This window comes from Mesocricetus auratus, unplaced genomic scaffold, assembly GCF_017639785.1.
Source record: "Mesocricetus auratus isolate SY011 unplaced genomic scaffold, BCM_Maur_2.0 Super-Scaffold_100006, whole genome shotgun sequence".
NCBI lineage: Eukaryota > Metazoa > Chordata > Mammalia > Rodentia > Cricetidae > Mesocricetus > Mesocricetus auratus.
Genome location: NW_024429190.1, coordinates 68,461,746 through 68,481,313, shown reverse-complemented (window position 1 = coordinate 68,481,313; position 19,568 = coordinate 68,461,746). Strand labels below are relative to the sequence as shown.

Sequence of the window (19,568 nt, the reverse complement as noted above, 5' to 3'; positions counted from 1 at the left end):
TTGTGCTGCCTTCAAAAGACCAAAAGCATTAGCAAGAGCAAGTGTCACCATGCAGGTATCCAGATGTGGGGTGGGCCACTTCAGAACCCTCGATACTCGATATAGGGAAGATCCTGCTTCTGTGCTGGGCACCCGGCTCTAGCTGAGGGTTGTCCCACATGGACAGGAATGGCTGATGGCTGGCAGAATACAGGTGCAAGGACATTCTAGCATGGAATGAGGATTCTGTTTGAAAGTGGTCCAGAACACGGATTCTGAAGACCACTGGTAAACATTTCATTTCTGCCCCACCATCTTTGGCCCTTAGTGTCTTCACCCATACTATGACCATTTTAATAGTATCTGTGTCACAGGAATTTTAAGCCATATCAAGTGCTCAAAACAGTATGTGGCTCACGGTAAGTGCTCAGTGAGGAAAAGACATTGTCATTTGTAGGGGTGCATATCTTTGTGGGGCTCACCCCTACAATCATTACTGCTCTGAGGGAAGACAAGCTGACACAATGAAGTACCATTGAGTAGCGGCAGGGGTGACTACAAAGGCAGCATCCCTAATCTACTCTGCTGGGGACTCAAAGCTGATTCCTGTGGGTATCAGGGAAATGAGAGGTTCACTCTGAAATTCCAAGAGCGCATGGCTCCGTGGTGATGGCCTCTCCTCCTAGAGAACACGGCTTGGCAGATAGCAGGAGCTATCACAAGGGTGACAGTGCCTGGCAGGGAACATGTGCTGGGAACCGACTGGGCTTGCTGTTGGCTACATGCCAGACCACTTGAGATTGCTCAAATTAGCTGAGCAGGGACGGAGCAAGGGGTGGAAAGTCCCGTGTTAGCGGGAGGTGGCATGGTTAGGCTTATGAACACTGGTCTCTTGGGTGGAAAGGGCTCCGATGACAGAAAGAGTTGGTTTGAGTCCCAATCCTGCCACTAACTAGACTTAAACTATTGGGAGAGCTAGTTCATCTCATTCATTACCAAGTGTATGGACCAACTTAGTGTATTGAATAAGCCTCACATCTTAGAGTTTTCCATCTGTGTATGTGGGGAGTGTATAATGACCTCTAATACACAATACGCTCATTGGCATCAGTTCTCCAGTGAGTTACGATCACTTATTTTTTATTGTAAATATTCAATTTATTGGTTCACATAGAACTTGATGCATTTGTTAAGGCAAATTGATGGTGTGTTCGTTCCGTGAAGTATTCTGTTGACAGGCGTATAGCAGGCTCTGCACTGGCCAAGGACGAGGTCTTTTAAGGGAAGCAACACCACCTCTTACAACTTTCCCTCAACAAGATCAGTGCTTTGCAACCATTAGTTTTGATTCAGTGCTTTCTGACAAAGGCCAACACATTAACTATTGTCGATAGGTTGACAACAAAGTGTAAAGTAAGGAAAGATACTGATTTGAACCTAAGAACTTAGGGCGTGTCAACGCTACATATTCTTTGTGTGTACATGTGTTCGTGTACATATTCATGTGTGTCTGAATGCAGGAGAAGGCCAGAGGATGTTATCAGGTATCTATCTCTATTGCTCTTTTTGAGTTAAGTTTCCCCTCCCATCTCTCTCTGAACCACTTTTATTGAACTGTCTGGCCAGTATGTCATCAGGATACCCCTGTCCCTGTCCCTGACCCTGAACTCCAGCTTTGTGGTTACAGCCATGTCATGCATGGCTTTTATGTGGGTGCTGGGATCCGAACTCAGGTCCTCATGCCTTCACAGCAAGTACTTTACTACACACTCTCTTTAAGCCTTTGATTTCTATTACATTTAAAGCACTTTGTTTCCACTTCCATTCAGGCAAGCTTTTTAAAAATCTAAATAGTTAAAAAATTACTTGTTTTATTTATGCATTTGTCATGTTATGATCATTAATTTTGTGACATGGTTATCTTTTAAATTTTCATTTTCTTTTGAAACTGCTATCTTTTTTAAAAGCATATGTCTGTGTGAGACAGACACAGAGAGAGAATGACAGAGAAAGAGAGAGAGAGAAAGAGAGAGAGAGCGAACTAGCGATCTGTAGTTATAGGTAGTTGTAAACTGCCTATCAAGGGTGCTGGGAACTGAACTTAAGTCCTCTAGAAAGTTATAATCCTTGCATAATAAAGCATCAGGTAGGAGTCATCTGTTGCTTTTGTGCTCAAGGCGGGCCTCAAGGAGTAATCATAGGTCAGTAGTCTGTCTGTGTGAAGCAGATGCTAAGGAGGTTTGTTCTGGCTTATGTTTTCAGAGGTGTCAGTCCATGGTCCTGCTCCTCATGGGCCCGGAGTTGGCGTGAAAGTCGAGGAAGCTGCTCAACTCATGCAGCTGAAAAGCAAAAGACAGAGGAGAGGGTCCAGGGTCCCGAGTCTTCCTTCAAGGACTTGCTCTGAATACCTAACTTTCTTCCTTCACAAAGATCTTACAATAACCCCTAGGAGTGCCACAGACTGCTGACCAGGCCTCTGCTGCCAGAGCCTCCAAGGGACATATAGCCAGATGACATCACCGAAAACAACCAACAGGAGGGACTTGTTCCAGATTTGGTCTCCCTTCCTTATGATGTCCTAGCAAGTCTTCGATGCTGTGTTACTGGTAACCGGGCAATTAAATGGACCAAACCTGATTTTAAGAATACATTCATCATCTAGTCAGTAATGTCTACGAGGTTCTTGTGGTGTATGCCTATAATTCTAGCACTAAGACGTGGGTAGAAAGTCAGGAGCTCAAGACCAGCTTGAGCTGCATAGTAAGTTCAAAGCCTGGTAGGACTCAATTATGCTATGTCTCAAGGGGAAGAAAGAAGGAAACATTTTTTTCTAGATTGCAGCTGGTTCACTCCTCCCATATGCAGCAAAATGCATGGGATTTACTATGGCTATTTCCTTCAAAATCAAAATAATATTTGGTTAGCTTCTTGGGGTTGAAATTATACTCTGGATGGCTGAAATTGCCTGTTAATTAGCTGTCAGATAAGGATGAATATGCTGAATTTAATTTTTTGAAACAGAGTGAAGCAAACACCACATGCACTCCTAATGTGACTTGATTATGCTTGCTGGCTCACTTACTGAATCAAAATGTTTACTGCTGGATAAAACACACAGAATATTTGGGAGTGAAATCACTGTTCAGAAGGTTCGTTCAACACTAATACTTCCCCAGCCTGTTTCAAGATCAGTGCGACCTTCCCATGCTACAGAAAATATTATTTATTGATGGGGGAGAGGGATACAGTTTCATTAAGAACAAATTGGAGCTACTTAATACGGCCAGTAAAAATGAACCCAGTGACCTGGATAACAAAACATCTCATAATATGAATCACCACAGCTAGACGCAGGCTTTTAACCACTTTAATTGGTAGATTTATAATTGGTATGCAATAGATCTTACAACAAATGTAGATATGACATCATCAAATATCCAAGAAGTTGCACACCTTCTCATCTTTTGACAATGTCAGCTAACTCACTCCAAGAGAGAAATGTGGCAACGAGCAAGTATCAACTAACATTCCCGAGATCAAAGTTGAAATGGTACATCCATTTGCCCTCAAAAGAAGGTTAAAGGCAAAGGTGAATCGACGTGCAAATTAGCAACTGGACCAATCACAAATTTTCAAGATGCACAGGATTAAACCATGCACCTCTGCAAGCAAGATGAAGGGCGAACAGGTCACATTAGACCATAATCTACTCCAAGACCTCGGGATGTGAAAGTCAGAGGTCTTCTGCCATTAGTGCTCAGGCATCTATTGTGTGTCATCCTACCCTGGATCCTGATGCATATCTGTGAGACCTGTGTCCTGGGTCAACTTTCAGTCAGAGGGGAGATCATCCTTTGTGGTTCCAGGAACAGTTAACCCTGCATCAGTCAGGTGCATAGGAGGGATGTTCAGAGCTCTGATAGCCATTTGATGTGGCCATGACATTAACTGTTGTTTTAGAGAATAAGTAAAAACAAGATACCAGTATAATAGCAAATAAGAAACTGAGATCACTTATATATCTATATAATACTTGAAACGTCCATAAATAGTTTTTTTCCAGAAACTGAAAACACTGTAGACACAATTTCAGTAATCCTCACATTATGTCTGTGAGGTAGGAAGGGGCGAGGCTACTATGAAAGCATCACCCCTATTTTCTAAGTGAAGACACAGCTGTGCAAGGTGGACAAGGGGTCCCACCAGGGCCACAGGAAAAGAAAGTAGAGTTGCATACCATCCCCTGGTCATTTGCAGTCCATTGAGAAGAGGCTCCTAGCTTGCTTTCTACTCTGACTTCCTCCAGAAGCATCACAGCCAGTCCTATCCACGTTGGGGTGTGACTTTTTAGATCTAGGACCACTAATTTCCCTTGTGTAGACTTGAACTAACACTCCCTGAGGTAAAGGACATCAATTATTGGCATGTATTTCAGAGGTGTGTGTGTGTGTGTGTGTGTGTGTGTGTGTGTGTGTGTGTGTCGACATTTGTAGAATAAAGATGCAGAAATCTCTTGGCCAATTCAAAAGAAGAGAGATATATTTGGCAAAGTAAGTTCTTACACTTGCATATTTTATACTAACAGACATATCAAGGGTCGTTCATGAGTTTTGAGGGAAAACTGCCACCTTGTTGCATGTGACCGTGCTGTGTTTTCCTGGAAGCAACTGGAAATTAACCAGAGCAAAGGCAATCACATGCTCATGCACAATGGCATCCTTTGGTGTGAAAAAACCTCTTCTGTGTGCTTGGTTTCTAACAGGTGAGGGTTCTCGGGAGGAAGCTGCTTCCTCTGGCCTAGGACTGACCCCAGAAGCGATATCTGAAGTCCACTCTTCTGAAGTATTTCATGGAGAGCTTTGTGCTGTGTGTCAAAAGTGGTTCTGGCTGGTGGAGGAAAATTAGATGTAGAATCCTGTTTTTGTATTGCTTGTCCTTTGCCTAACTGGAGACCTGTGAATGGGTCAGGGTAGTACTGAGGGACAGTTGTTTAGGTCAAGCATACCCTTGTTGTTTTTATGAGGAGGTGTGTGTGTGTGTGTGTGTGTGTGTGTGTGTGTTCATATTCAGGGATAGCTTCATTTCTGCAAACCCATTCCTTTCTACCCATTCTGCTTACAGACTATCTTTGAGGATTGCTCCTTCCTTTTGGCACCTCTGAGGTTTAGGAAGAGTTTTCCCTGGAATGGCTGATTGTGGGAAGTACCCCTCCCTATTTATGGTCTCCACACCAGAGGGGTTCAGGATAGCATTATAGTGCTTTTCTTCAACAGAGTCATGGAGCAGGATGTGTCTGAGGAATTAAAGACTTATGGTTTCTTATTCTCTATGACATCATAGGACAATGTAACATATTTTAAGATGTATGTTTTCCACTATGTGAAATCAGGACATAAGAATCTGGGTACCAATTCAGAAGTTGCAGAAGAACCGTGGTGTAGCCCTGCAGTAAAGCACTCTAGAAACAAAGCGGATATAAGGCAACTGCATGTGCCAGAAATCAACTTATCAGTCAACAAACTAAACACTTTGGAGAAAAAAGATTGATGTTTCACTTTGTTAAAGATGAAAGGGTTTTACTGATGTGTGAGTGTCTTTTCACATCACAAGGACATCACAATAAATCTCAACCTCCATGTCAGCCTTTGATGTTTCCGGCTAGGAGGCTGTTTGTGGTGGCAGGTTGTCCCAGGAAAAGTAGGGGGTTTAGCAGGTTTCTACCCCTTCGTAGTGCTCCCAGAGAAGTAGCAACTATCAAAAATTGCCACTAGACATTTTCAAATGTCCCTGGGGGAAGAAGGCAAAACCATTTCCTGATGGGTAATAAGTGAAATAAATGAATGCCGGTCAAGAAAAATGACTATTTCTCAAAATTTGTTGGACAGAATTTTGAGACTGGAAACCCAGAGGTGTTCTTTCGTTAAAAGGAAGAAAGAGGAAAGAGTAATGTAGGTGTTGGGGAGAACAAACAGGTACTTTTTGGTGTCTCCTTCCTATGGAAGATTAACTGCCTCTTAACTTTTTTTAAATAGCATATAGCTATTACCCAATATAGACAGTAAGGCAGTGAACCCGATGCTTTATGGGCCTGAAGTGAGAGTTCTATGGGCTCCTCCAAGATTTAGATATCTCCCACTACCATGGAGAGCTAGCTCCTACTTGCTTCAAGTCCTTGATGCATGTAAGCTTTTGTCTCTCCCTTCTTCCCCACCCTTGTGTTCTACATACCTGTCCCTTCCTGTCCTTCAAGCTCACCTCCTCCCCCTCCTCCCTGTTTCTCTTTTGGAACTGTGCTGTAACTTTTCAGAAAGCCAGTGGGCTGGATCCCCATTGCCTTCAGTCACCTGGATGGGACGTGGCCTGGATGGGGAGTGTGGCTTGGATGGGGAGTGGCTTGGATGGGGAGTGGGCTGGAATCCCATGGCTAGGATGGGGAGAACAGGTTGAGAGAGTGCTGAGATTGACAGCCCACTATGCTACTTTGCTCTTGCCTGGTGGCCTCCTGGGCACAGCCCTCTTTCATCTTTCCTTAATTAGGCAGCAAAGAGTTGTCTATCTGCTTGTAGGACCAGGTAGGCATCCTGTCAGATACAGCCAGGCAGGTAGGGATTAAAAAGAAATCAAGAAACCCCTGCTTCCTCCACACAGGGTGCTAGCCTCCAGGGATTCAGATACTTATGTAATTTCCTATAGAGACGTTTAAGAAATAACCCAAACCAAAAGTTCCCCTAAAATTAAATCCCCGAGCCCTTTTCCTCAGTCCTTCCGAAGTGGGTCCTGTGGCTGGGCTGCAGCTTCCACCTCATGGTTGACTGGCCTGGTCAGTGCAAAGATGGCCATGTCAGCTGCAAATCGGCCTCCACTGGCCTTACAAAATGGTTCTTTTGTACCAGAAGGGGGATGTTGCAGTAGCAGCAGAGGAGAGGGAGGAAAAAATGAAAAAACAAAAACAATCATACCAACAAAACAGGGCTTGCGATTGTCGTTCAATGAGCATCAGGTACTTGTTATTAATTCTACTGAATAAGCACTTATAAATAAAGGACAGACTCTTCTTGTCCCCAGCCACATTTCTTTGTTAGGAGTCGTCATAGAGAGGGTTGTTGTAGTTTCCCCAGGACCCGTAGTCATGGTCATCCAGCAACCTTCCGTAGGAGGAATGCCTGTGTGAGAAGAAGAAGATGAGGTCACTCGTAGATGTGCCATCTGTGGACAAGTTAATGAATACCCTGCAGCCTGAACCCAGGATGCTCACAGGTCCGTGGGAGGGAAAGGCATGAGACCGTCCCGCAGGATAACCCTGGACCATGTCAGCCTCAGTTATCAACATCCGCCTAGGAGCTGGTCTGGCCTTTTCTGTTGACATCAGCTGAGTCTTTTTCTCCTTCACCTCCAGTGCAGGAGAAGGGAAGGGAGGCTCCATTTCCACAGCTTTCCAGTAAGAAAGGAAGGGAAACTTGGGAGCTTGGGGCCCAGAATCTTGATGTAGGTCCTGGAGGGAATTTCCCCAAAAGCAATATTGCCGTTACCGCTGCTCTTGGTGTTGTCATTTATACAGTGTGTCTATATCCAGTTTTGAGTTGATCCTCAAAATCAAGACTGGGGGTAAGGCAGTGTTTCTCTGATGAGGAAAATGGCCTTCAGGAAGTGTACTTGACATGCCCCATGCCATCCATTTGAGCTATGTGTCAAATCCCCACCCCAATCTATAAATGAACTTATCAGAACTCACCCCCTACCCAGGATGTTGGGCCCCTTAGTCCAATGGCCACATGGACTAACAAGGATGTGCTGGTTACCCTAAGGGGCTGCAGCTCATTTATGATTTCTGTAAGACACTGAGGTCAGATTGCCGTTCCATTTTCCTTTTCTTTTTTCTGAGACAGGGTTTCTCTACAGAATTGGATGCTGTCCTAGAACTCGTTCTGTAGACCAGGCTGGCCTCAAAATCACAGAGATCCACCTGCCTCTGCCTCCCAAGTACTGGGATTAGAGGTGTGTGCCACTGAATGGCTGCTCATGTAAGTGTATAAGTTAAAGTCTTTCCAATGCTTCACAAAGTCACAAAGGCTTCTACTTTTCTGAGAAAATTAGTTGCTACCAAAGACCCTGCTTTCTCAGCTCAAATGCTTTCTTTCTGTCTCCCATGCCCAGCTCTGTTGCCTCAGGACCTTTGCACTCACTGCTTCCTAGCTCACACATCTTCCAAAACACTATGCGATTCCTATAACTGCCTTGCAATTACTTCTCTTCTTCAACTAGACTACATGTTTCATGAGGGTAGTGGTTGCTGTGTCTATTCATGGTTCTATTTCTAGATTTCTAGAATATCTGGCACACAGTAAGTATTCCATAATTATCAGTGGAAGACACAGGGACCGAAAAAGATACGTCTTGAGCACTCACAAAAGTGAATCTGTTCACAAAGATGGGCACTTCCCTGCAAATGGCATGGCCATTTAGAGACTAAAATGAATGACGGGCTTGAAAGAGTACACAAACATGAGGTTCATGGTAGCGTGTGAATTCTTACACATGTCACAGCCTTTCACAGTGCCAATGCCCCATCAGAGTCTGTGTAGACTGCGCTCTTTGCTGGGCTGAGGTGACAATCAGACTCTGGGAATGTGAAGGATAAGAGCTGAATTTAGATCCTGGGGGCTGAGGTTGGACTGGAAATCATGGATGCTAAAAACGGTGCAGATAAACATGCCTGGTCCCCATAGTCTTCTCTCAGCCAGAGGTGAAGAGAAAGCAAAATAGAAACACAGCCTGAGGGACACAAAGGACACTTGCTCCACTTTCTCCTGCAGCTCACTGACGCCAGCCAGGGACTGGCAAAGACATGAATTTTTTTTTCTTTCCAGAACCAGATCCTTGCTGTACTCGTTTCCGAGTTCCAGTATAACTTCTGCAAGCTGACTCAGTGTGCCTCTTCATATCCTGGACACTTGAAAATGCTCCCCAAAACAATCTGTTTACACTGTTGGCCCATGACCACACGTGTGTAGATGTGAGAAAGAGAGAGAACACAGGTAGCAGCCTGGACACACAGGGAGAGCAGAGGTCATTGCGGTAGGTGAAGATCACGAGCTAGCCAGGGTCAACCCTCCTCTTACTTAAAAAAACCCTGTTCCAATCAACCACTAATAGGACAGCTGAGAAATGGGAGCTGCCCAATGAGAAAAAAACCCCAGGCATTCTAACACCGAGGTCCACCCTCTATTTCAGCATGACTTACTGCTGTGAGTTTGGCAAACATGTTCCTAATAACCCCATGCCTTCATCGATAGAGAGACTCTGCTTTGCCTTGAAGGTAATTTAACTTCTTGTGGCATTTTAATCCCTTTCATATAATTTTATTCTCATACATTGTCAGTTTGGCCAATAGATGTATGTCCTGAGTAGGTTTTTGACCTCCTTGTTCCTTCATTTATAAAATGGGGAGTTAAAAAATGCATTAAAGTTGTTAGAAGGATTCAATGAGGTAATGCCTTTTAAAGGCTTGGCACTCAATAAATATCAGCCAATGCTGCTTTGTAACTTTTATTGTAATGAAACTCACACAAGTTCATGCTACATTTGCAAACAGTGAAACAGAGCATTCAACTACTGAAACTATGCTCCAGGCATAGTAATAAGTCCATTTTCTGATATTATTGTCATTTGAATTTTATAAAATATTATTATGACACAGTGAAGTCAAAGGATTAAAACTCCAGTAGCCCCCAGGTTTTACAGTCTATGGTTAATTTAGGCACTTGTGTCAATGCTACCCCTGAGTTTACTATATTGAAAGAGGTATCTGCTGTACAAACAAGAGGAGACAGGTAGACCAATGGAATCAAATTGAACACCCTGATATTAACCCATACAAGTATGAACATCTGATCTTTGACAAAGAAGCTAAAAATATTCAATGGAAAAAAGAAAACATCTTCAACAAATGGTGCTGGCATAACTGGATGCTGGCATATAGAAGAATGTAGAAAAATCCATGTTTATCGCCATGCATAAAACTTAAGTCCAAATGGATCAAAGACCTCAACATAAATCCAGCCACACTGAAACTCTTAGAAGAGAAAGTGGGAGGTACTCTTCAACGAGTTGGTACAGGAGACCACTTCCTGAACATAACACCAGTGGCACAGACAGTGAGGTCAACAATTAATAAATGGGACCTCCTGAAACTGAGAAGCTTCTGGAAGGCAAAGGGCACAGTCAACAAGACAAAAAATGCAGCCCACAGAATGAGAAAAGATATTCACTAACCCCACATCTGACAGAGGGCTGATCTCTAAAATTTACAAAGAACTCAAGAAGCAAGTTTCCAAAACACCAAAGGAACCAATTAAAAAGTGGGCTATAGAAATAAATAGAGAATTCTCAATAGAGAAGTCTAAAATGGCTGAGAGGCACTTAAGAAAGTGCTCAATATCCCTAGCCATCAGGGAAATGCAAATCAAAACAACTCTGAAATCCCATCTTGCTCCTGTCAGAACCACTAAAATCAAAAACACCAATGACAGTTTATGCTGGAGGGGATGTGGAGAAAGGGGAACACTCCTCTACTGCTGGAAATCAGTATGGAGATTCCTCAGGAAAATGGGAATCAGCCTACCACAAGACCCAGCAACTCCACTCTTAGGCATATACCCAAAAGATGCATATTCATACAACAAGGGCATCAGTTCCACTACATTCATAGCAGCATTATTTGTAATAGCCAGAATCTGGAATCAACCTAGATGCCCCTCAACTGAAGAGTAGATAGAGAAAATGTGGTACATTTACACACTGGAGTACTATTCAGTGGGAAAAAACAATGGAATCTTTAAATTTGCAGGCAATGGACAGCACTAGAAGAAACCATGCTGAGTGAGGTAACTCAGTCACAAAAAGGCAAACATGGTATGAACTCACTCATGTATGGATTTTAGACATGGATCAGGGGAGTGCCAGCATACAATCCCACTGCCAGAAAGGCTGGGAAATAGAACCTTCAACCAATGACTGATGGAAGCAGAGGCAGACTCCCACAGCTAAACACTGAGCTGAACTGAAGAAACCCAGTGATAGGGAGAACTGAGGAGCATAGGGGTCAAGACTGGACTGGTTTAACTCCCAGAAACAGATGACCTGAACAAGGGGGAGCTCTTGAACCCCAGACTGATAGCATGAGACTGATCCAGAGTCCCCTGAATGTGGGTGTCAGTGAGGAGGCCTGGGGCCTTGGGTAGTAGATCAGTATTTATCCCTGACATACAAATGGACTTTGGGTGCCCATCCCACAATGAGAGATGCTCTCTCAGCCTGGATTCTTGGGGGAGGCCCTAGGCTCTGCCCTTGATGAAATGACAGACTGTGGACACCCCTCCCTGGGGAAAGGAGTGGGGATTGGGGTTTGGTGGGAGGGCATGGGAGGAGGGAAGGGAGAGGGAACTGGGATTGACATGTGAAACAACCTTGTTTCTAATTTAAATTTAGAAATAAAAAAAGACAAAAAAAGGATAAAGGGGAAATTACAAGCAAATCCAAAAAAAAAATAAAAAACAAAACAACAACAAAAAACAAGAGGAGAATGAAGAACACTCGGCTTCCATTTTTCTTCATCTTTACAGTTGAACAATGAGTGCTACTGAGTGAGGAAAGAAATGCAAAGGATATGGATAAACAAAAAATGGGGGGGAAAGAAGAGAGAAAAATGGGAAATGTATTGAACTTGCAAGGTTTGCTCTTAGGTCATCCAGGGGCTAGAACAAGAGTTGGATATGCTAGGGTTCAAACTGGGCTTGGTAAATCTGATGTTGTTGTGGACACAGGAAATGAAACACAGTTGTGGGTACGTGATACGGGGAGAGACTTAGTGAGCACTTAAACCTTTCTTTCTGGGCCAGAGCTTCTTAAGCCATAGCACATTGTGATTGGGCATCGGGAGCTTTCCAGATGGACAAGGGTAAGCAAAGTCTAAGAAGTAAAAGAGGAAACATTGTCCCCCAGCTAACGTTAGGAAAGCAGGGCTAAAGGAATTTAGATGGCTTTGCCAATATTATTTAGTAGGATACCTGATAACAAAACCTTCTCTTGACTCCGTGGGGCAACATTTTATCTAATTTCAATCTGAGAAGCAGTAAGTATGAGTGACATTATTGTTAGGTCAAGGCAATTTTGTTTGTGTGATTTCTCAATATGGATTGGTACCTGCTCTGTGTTTTCTGTTTGTTGTAAATTGGTTCCTCTTAAATGAACTTCTCAGGGGCAGACTGTATCTTATTTTCTCTGTAACTATCTGTACAGTTAATATGTTAAGCTTGATGCTATGGTTAAAGTGTAAACATTTGAAAGTGTCAGTTTACATCGAGTAGCATAGAAAGTGGGCAGATGTTACTTTGGTCAGAACTAAAGAGGGTTCTTATGGCTTGTGTCAATGCTATACAAAGTTGAAGGTTGGGGAAAAATCTCAATAAAGAATGCTGGAGGTCAAAGGTTCCACTAGACTTAATGAGAGGAATGAGGAGGAGAATTGCGGCCAGACCCCATGCCATGCTGTGATTTCGTGGCACTTAGCTCAGTGCCCACAGTGTCCCATCAATGGCACTGCCCTTCTTGTCTGTACTCCAGCTGTCCTGAGAGTGGACACATGGACCAGTCTCTCATTTCATCTTCTTGTCTTTACTTTATTGTCCTTGACAATGAGTGTGTGTTTCACTTTCTTTGAGCTTAAACAAGACATATTTTAGACAACATCTGCTGCTTTTCCAAAGGTGAAATCCAGCTCCTGACAAAGCCTCCACCTGTGTTGATGAATGCACGCCATGATCCCTCTTTTGGCAGGGGAGACCCAGTTTTCAATCATAAGTGCTTATTGTAAGTTGAGCAGGAAGGAAACACAGATATTAAGACAGGACTCAAGTTTGGGGGAAAAGGCTGTAGTCATTAGCTTTTAGTAATTAAACTTCAGACTCTGAATTCTGTTAGCAAGGACATTTGGTGCAGCTGTCACTGTCTCCTCTTTCCAGTCACACCAGAGACACCAGATTTTTAGTTGTCACACCCTGCCTAGATCCTTTCATTGAAAACTTAGTCTAAGGGACCCTACTTTGGAAACTTAGGGACACCTTGACCAACTAAGTACACTTAAATACTTGTCCTTAGGGACCTTATATTCTGAGATGGGGACATAATAGACACATTACAAATAACTTTGTGGTAGGTGGTGGTACGTGTGGTGGGACAAAGAAAGCAGGTGTGAGGTGGGGATCACAGTTCCGGATGGTGCCCAGAGAAGGTCTCCTGGAGGCATCATTTGAGCAGACACCTAAGGAGATGAGGGATGAGTTCTGTGGATGTCTGGAATGCATCCTAGCAACAGAGGTGGGAAGGAATGCAAAGGTCTTGGGGGACAGGAACACACAACATGGACCAAGTTCCTATTAAAAATAAAAGCAACTTTTCATATTGAATGTGTCAATTCATGGAAAAATTTCAGGCAGCAGTGACAGTGGTGTCCATCAGACCTCCACACGGCATCGTCTGAGGCCAGTGATTTGAGTAACGCCTGTCCAAGTTAGGACTTGAACACTCTAGGGCATGGTTTTAAAGCTAAGATGATTGAAGCCACAAGGGGCCAGGCTTAGCCACAGTTACTACAGCAACTTAGTAGCAACTTGTCACAACTGAGGTCTTTATCAGTTCTGTCTGTTTCTACCAAAATCCCAGCGATGGGCACATTTCCAAACATTATTTTCAAAGCCTTCTTTCATAGTCTGTTTTTTTCAAAGCTATTATTTTCAAACTAAAACCTTCAATAGCCAATCACCTTGACATTTACCTCTTTCAGTTTTTACAGCTATTGTCATCTGTGAGAGACACCATACCACTCTCAGACCATCACCACAGATGAAGCCCCACCTCTGTCAACAGCCCAGCATGGAGAGATGATCAGTGAAAGTCTGTGTGGCTTAAACAAGTGGCTCCCACTTCCCTACCCCTACAGGTGAACCAGCCTCTAAGATTACTCTTGCTGTTGATCAAATTTAGTCCCTTGCAGTTAGCTGTACTCTGAAGCTCTCATTTGGTACTTGGGTGTGGGACCAGAGGCTTTTTATGGTGCCAGTGGAAGAGACTGGATACATTGTTAGTTCCTGGGAAGCAAGTGGAAGACAGCAGGAAGGTGTGTCCAGGAACTTGGTATGTCAGCGTGAGTAGGAGGCCTCTCTAGAGCCAGCCACATGAGAATTAAGAAACTGGATGAACCAAACGCCTCTAGTTTGTTCAAAGTCATAGAGGCATGAAGGGACAGGGCTGTACATCTGAGGGACTTCCACAGCAAAGTATCTCTTAGAAGTACCAGTATATAAGAATAAAGCAGAATTATTCGAAGTATGGTTCTTGGACCACCAGTTTTGGTATCATTGGCGAGCTAGCTGGAAATGAGGTTATAAGGACTCCATCCAGACCTATCCTATCAGAATAAGGGTCAGAGTTGCTGGAAATTGTTTGTGATATGTTCCTCACCCCCACTGACAATTTTATTCAGCAGAGTCCAGAAAGCCACAGAGGTGTGAATCAAATAATCTAGATACCCAGAACTCCAGAAGCTAATCTGAAAACATCCAGGATGTGGACAACAAATTCTAAAAGATCCTGGCCTTCACAGCCAGCTGGGGCTAGTCATGAAACCCAACAACAAGTCGAAGCCATCTGCAGTCACTGTGAGACACAAAGCAAGACAGCTAACAAAGACATGTGAAGAGCCAGGCCATGTCTTGTCTGAACATTGAGATCACATGTGCTTTGTGAATCGTCCCCGGGACACCTAATCACAGCTCCATCCACTTCTGCAGATGTGGGCCCTTGTGTGCGGAGATTATCTCCTAGCTGAGCAGATTCGAGCAATTTAAACAAAACAGAACTGACTTCCACCACACTTCAATCATGACTAATTAAAGACACCCTTCTGCAAGAGGTAGGGAGGGCCTCTGTTTCCCATTAAATTTGCAAATGAGCCTTGGAGTAGAGACAGCCTGAGATGCTTTCTGCTCATGAATGTCTAACACAAATGCAACCCCACAGTACCACCAGGAAGCTGCCACACCACACACAGCCACACTACCGAGCTGCCGAGTCATCCTTTCCTTTCCCCTCTTCTCTTCCTCCTATGCATCCTTTGTGTCTACCAAGTAGGGATGCCAACGATAAGTCATTCTTCCAGTCTCATGTTGGAATATACCATCTCACTGGCATCACATGACGTGTCCAGTTCTGAGAACGATGGCTGTCACAGCATTCAGCCTCCCCCAGTGACTCCCCTCAGCCTCCTCACTGAACAGGTGCAGGCATCCCAGTTTAATCCCTGTGGTGCTGAGCATGAACACAGAGCTTCTGTTCCCCCGCCACATGAAACTGCTGCTGGTCAAGATGGGTCCATAATGGGAGAGCTCTAAGAAGTTCAGGCAGGTCAATTGTATGAGCCACATCCTATGATGACTCAGGTTACTAAAAGATACAGTTCTCCAGGCAGCAGATGCTGTGATCAAACTGGGGGTCATAGGCCATGGGAGAACAGAAGTGTGAAAACAGATGGCTAATGAGTTTCCCGATGCCTTTGGAGGAAATGAACACTTGAGGAGAAAGGTAAAGGCACTGAGCCCTGTCAGCAGAGCTTCTAAGGCGCACCGTGTTTTTGAGGTGAGGCTGCCTTTTCCAGTGGCTTTGCACTCACAGGGACATTGGCTGTGCCAAGACTGTAGCCTGTAGGCACAGGCCATACGCTAACAGTGTAGGATTTCAGTTAGTAGGCAAGTGATCAGAGTCTGCCAGATAAGAAAACACTTGCATGCAATTGTGCTTAGAAATATGGGATGATAGAAGCAAAACAAATTTCTAGGCAAGATGAAGGGTAATGTTACACACATGCACACACACACATAGGTGCACACACACATACAGATAATACATATACACACATAATACACACACACACACAACACAGAGAGAGAGAGAGAGAGAGAGAGAGAGAGAGAGAGAGAGAGAGAGAGAGAGAGAGAGGAGAGAGGGGGCAGGCATCAATGGAGCTGACTATATTTTTTGAAGAAGGATCAATTAGAGGTATTTTCCGAGAATCTGGCAAGATAACACTTGAAGGGGTTTTAGCATGGCCTAAGACTCATGAAAACAATTAACCACTCCCCCCACCAAATGTAATGGGGAAGTAGACAGGGGCTTTCCTTAGGGGCTTTCTAATGCATGGGTGTGACGAGCTTATCCTTAAGTTTACAGTGCCAAATGTGGGGAGATGGCTTCATAGGCAGCGTTCTTATGCTCCCACCACTGTAGACCATCTCCACGTGGAATAGAGGCACATAGTTTACAAATGGCATTTTATCCAGTTTTCATCAGTCACAGAACAATTTGTAATGGCGTGCTCATGTTCTAAGTGTGGTGCATTCTATGATGGCAGGACTCTGCTGTTTCACTGAGGTGGTCCCATTGTTTAGAGTGATGCCTGCCACATGGTTGGTGATCGGTAAACGTTTGTGTGTATGTGTGTTTATCTATGTGTGTATGCATATCTGTGTGTGTATGTACGTTTGGCTCTGTTGCCAAGGTTTTACCCAGCTTAGGCTTTTGATGATGGTGGCAGAAGGACTTGTTCTTGGCACACAGTATCTATTCACTCTCCCAATATGCCCACCGTTCTTCACAGGTAAGGGTGTGAGGGTTAATGATTCATCATAACTGGCGCAGGCTGCTATAAAATGGTGGGGCTGGGACTTGAACTAACATCTCTCAGCGTTCAGAATATGAATGTTTAATTACTGATCAAGCTGGCAGATAGGTAGTATTTGTTTGAAATGGTAAATTTGAATTCTTTCTCAAAGTCAAGACAAAGAGTTCTTTAGTTGATCTTAGCATCTTTTTTGGTATGTGTTTGTGGAAAATACAGCAAGTAGGAGGACATTTGTGCCAAGGTCATGCTTTTTGGTGTTATAGTTCTGTAGAATAGCACCATCAGTGATTTGAAAAATAATAATTTATCTGTAATTTCCTCTGGCTGGGGCAGGGATATATTTTTTAGCATACTCTGTCACAAAGTAGCAGTGAAGCTACTTAATTCATAAAAACAAGATACCTATAACAGTAAGAGTGAAGAGTCCTACTCACAACTACGTGATTCATAAAATTAAGTTTGATACTCAAAGAAATTCAGACTTAATGAAGACAAAGGTGTTTTGTTTTTAAATCTGAAGGCAATGTCTGTGTGTTTTTATAAAGGCTTTTGGATATGAGTAACTCAGACCATTTTGTTTCCCCTTTTCCTTGAGAGCTGTCCTCTTCTGTCTTTGTACCCTAGGTGGAAGTGATGCTGTGAAGCCCTCTCATTCTTATACCATTATTAGATTAATTTGATGTCGAGTGATATAAGGGAAGGAGGTTGGGTGCATTCCCTGGTGAGTGCGGGACTGGGGTGACCAGTGGAGATGAGGGGGCTGATGAGGGGAAGGGGATGTGTCTTTATAAGGGACAAGCACAATGGGATGAGGTAGGACCAGCAGATGTTCTGTGAGGAAGAAACAGATACGGTGTAAAGCAGTAAGACAGGAGTGTGTGTGTGTGTGTGTGTGTGTGTGTGTGTGTGTGTGTGTGCGCGCGCGCGTGCATGCTTGTATGGTGTGTGTTTATGTGCATGTGTCTATGTCTAATGTCTGTGTGTATGTTTGCATGGTATGTGTCTGTGTACCTGATGTATGTGTACGTTTGTGTCTGATGTGTGTGTATATGGTATGTGTGTGTCTGTGTCAAATGTCTGTGTGTGTATATCTGATGTGTGTGCATATGTGTATATGGTATATGAATGTGTGTGTACGTGTGTGTATCTATGTCTAATGTATGATGTGTGTGTGTATCTGTGTCTGATGTGTGTGCACTTGTGTATATGGTGTGTGCACACCTGTGTGTATGCACACAGTATATATGATGTGTACTATTATCTTTGTCACTTATTTTAGCAAGCTTCACCCCTGTGTCTATTATTGAGCTAACACATGAGACAAAGGCTCATGAAGCTCATATATTTATGAGGAAAAGAGACAATAATCAAGCACACAAATGCATGAAAAATATAATAAACATTGATAGCATTGGCGATGAAAGCAATGAAGAACAAAAAGGAAAAATGACAGGGCCTGAAACTGGAAAGGAAAGCTCTCTGAGGAGAGGAATCCACATTCACAGGCACTAGGAGGTGCTTCAAATGAAGCTGTGGGGGTGGGGTAGCACGGGAGACCGAAGACCTGGGAGGCAGGGTTGGCAAGCTCTGAGAACTGAAGGGGAGCCTGAACTAGACCCAGATGCGGAGGGCAAGGGCCAGGTCTGAGTGACCTCTAGGTCAGCCCAAGGAGCTAAAATTTCACTCAGGTGCCGAGTGTCTGCCTAGAGACTCCAGACTCTACTTAAACCTTGTCCTATGACATCAGCACGCCACATACTCAGTGTTTTCTTCTACAAACTATCCACCCCATCTAGTGTGGGGCTGGTTTCCTGACCACGTTTACTTCCCTGCCTGTATTTCTGAGGGATGGGACGCCCATCACAAACAAGCCCGTGGTGAAACAGCCTTTGCCCTGGAGCCTCACAAAAGGAAGGAGTATCTCACCTGATCTTTAGGTATGCTGCAGCTCCAAACACCAACAACACCACGGCAATGACTGTCACAGTGATGGCGGCGATACTGCCTGTAAAGGAGAAATGGACCAGAAAAGACAATGAAGGAACTAGCTCTGTGGCTTCAGAGTACATAATACCTCACCATGTCTCTCTGGAAGAGGAAAAAGCTATTTATCTCAGACCGTTCTGATGGAAGTTAGAACTAGACGGAACAAAAGCCAAGACTTCAATATTGTTACTGAACTAAAAAACAAAAACAAAGTGAGGTTCAGTAAGTGGTTAATATTTCTTTTAGCATTTATCATGACTTGTTGGATGCTCTGGAATACGAAGGGCAGTACACAGTAATATTTCACAGTTCTTTGAAGAATGACGTGGGTCAGTTGCAGAGTACTGTCCGCAGAGGGAGAAGAGTTTTCATTTTCCAGTGTCTTCCTTTTCCTGTTTTGTTGGGTCCCTTATGAAATATTGGGAGAAAGGTATCCCATTCAAGTGCCACTATGAAGCAATGAAGCTGAATTTAATAAACTAGAACCACACAGCAGTTTCAGTGGTGTCCACTTCAAAGGGGTCACTTTGCTAGGAGATGTGCAGATTTCTCCGATGCCATAAGATCAAAGCAATTAAAAAAGAACCGCTTCTCTTCTCTTGGAGAAGTAAGGCCACCTTCTATGGTCAAACAGGAGATTTGGATTATAGAGAATGAAGTCTTTTGGTATGCAAAGTAAGGTCAATTGTTCAGGTAACTCTTTTGTTGTCATTGCTGCAGCAACATAGTTATAAAGGAACACAAATGCTTCATGCTGTAGCTTGACATTTTGTTCCTAAATCAGTATTAACGGGAAGGTGAATAGACAGACTGACAGATTAAGGCATGTGACCCTATAAAAATAAGCATCCTGCCTCCAAATATGTCTTTG

The 19,568-nt window shown here is 43.7% G+C and overlaps 1 protein-coding gene and 1 long non-coding RNA gene across 2 annotated transcripts in view; one reads left to right on the top strand and one right to left on the bottom strand.

The window, feature by feature from the left end:
* Window positions 1-252: 252 nt before the first annotated feature.
* On the top strand, window positions 253-2,625 carry LOC121140876. Its single transcript, XR_005877823.1, has 2 exons — window positions 253-398; window positions 2,242-2,625. It is a non-coding gene; the product is annotated as an uncharacterized LOC121140876 (long non-coding RNA).
* A 705-nt stretch (window positions 2,626-3,330) lies between these two features.
* Window positions 3,331-19,568, bottom strand: part of Parm1 (prostate androgen-regulated mucin-like protein 1) — a 99,050-nt gene continuing 82,812 nt past the window's right edge. Inside the window, exons 3-4 of the mRNA XM_040747395.1 lie at window positions 18,638-18,716; window positions 3,331-7,142 (exon numbers count right to left, since the gene is read on the bottom strand). Coding sequence (XP_040603329.1) covers window positions 7,058-7,142; window positions 18,638-18,716 — 164 coding nt within the window. The 3' untranslated portion in view covers window positions 3,331-7,057. The remainder of the gene's footprint in view (window positions 7,143-18,637; window positions 18,717-19,568) is intronic.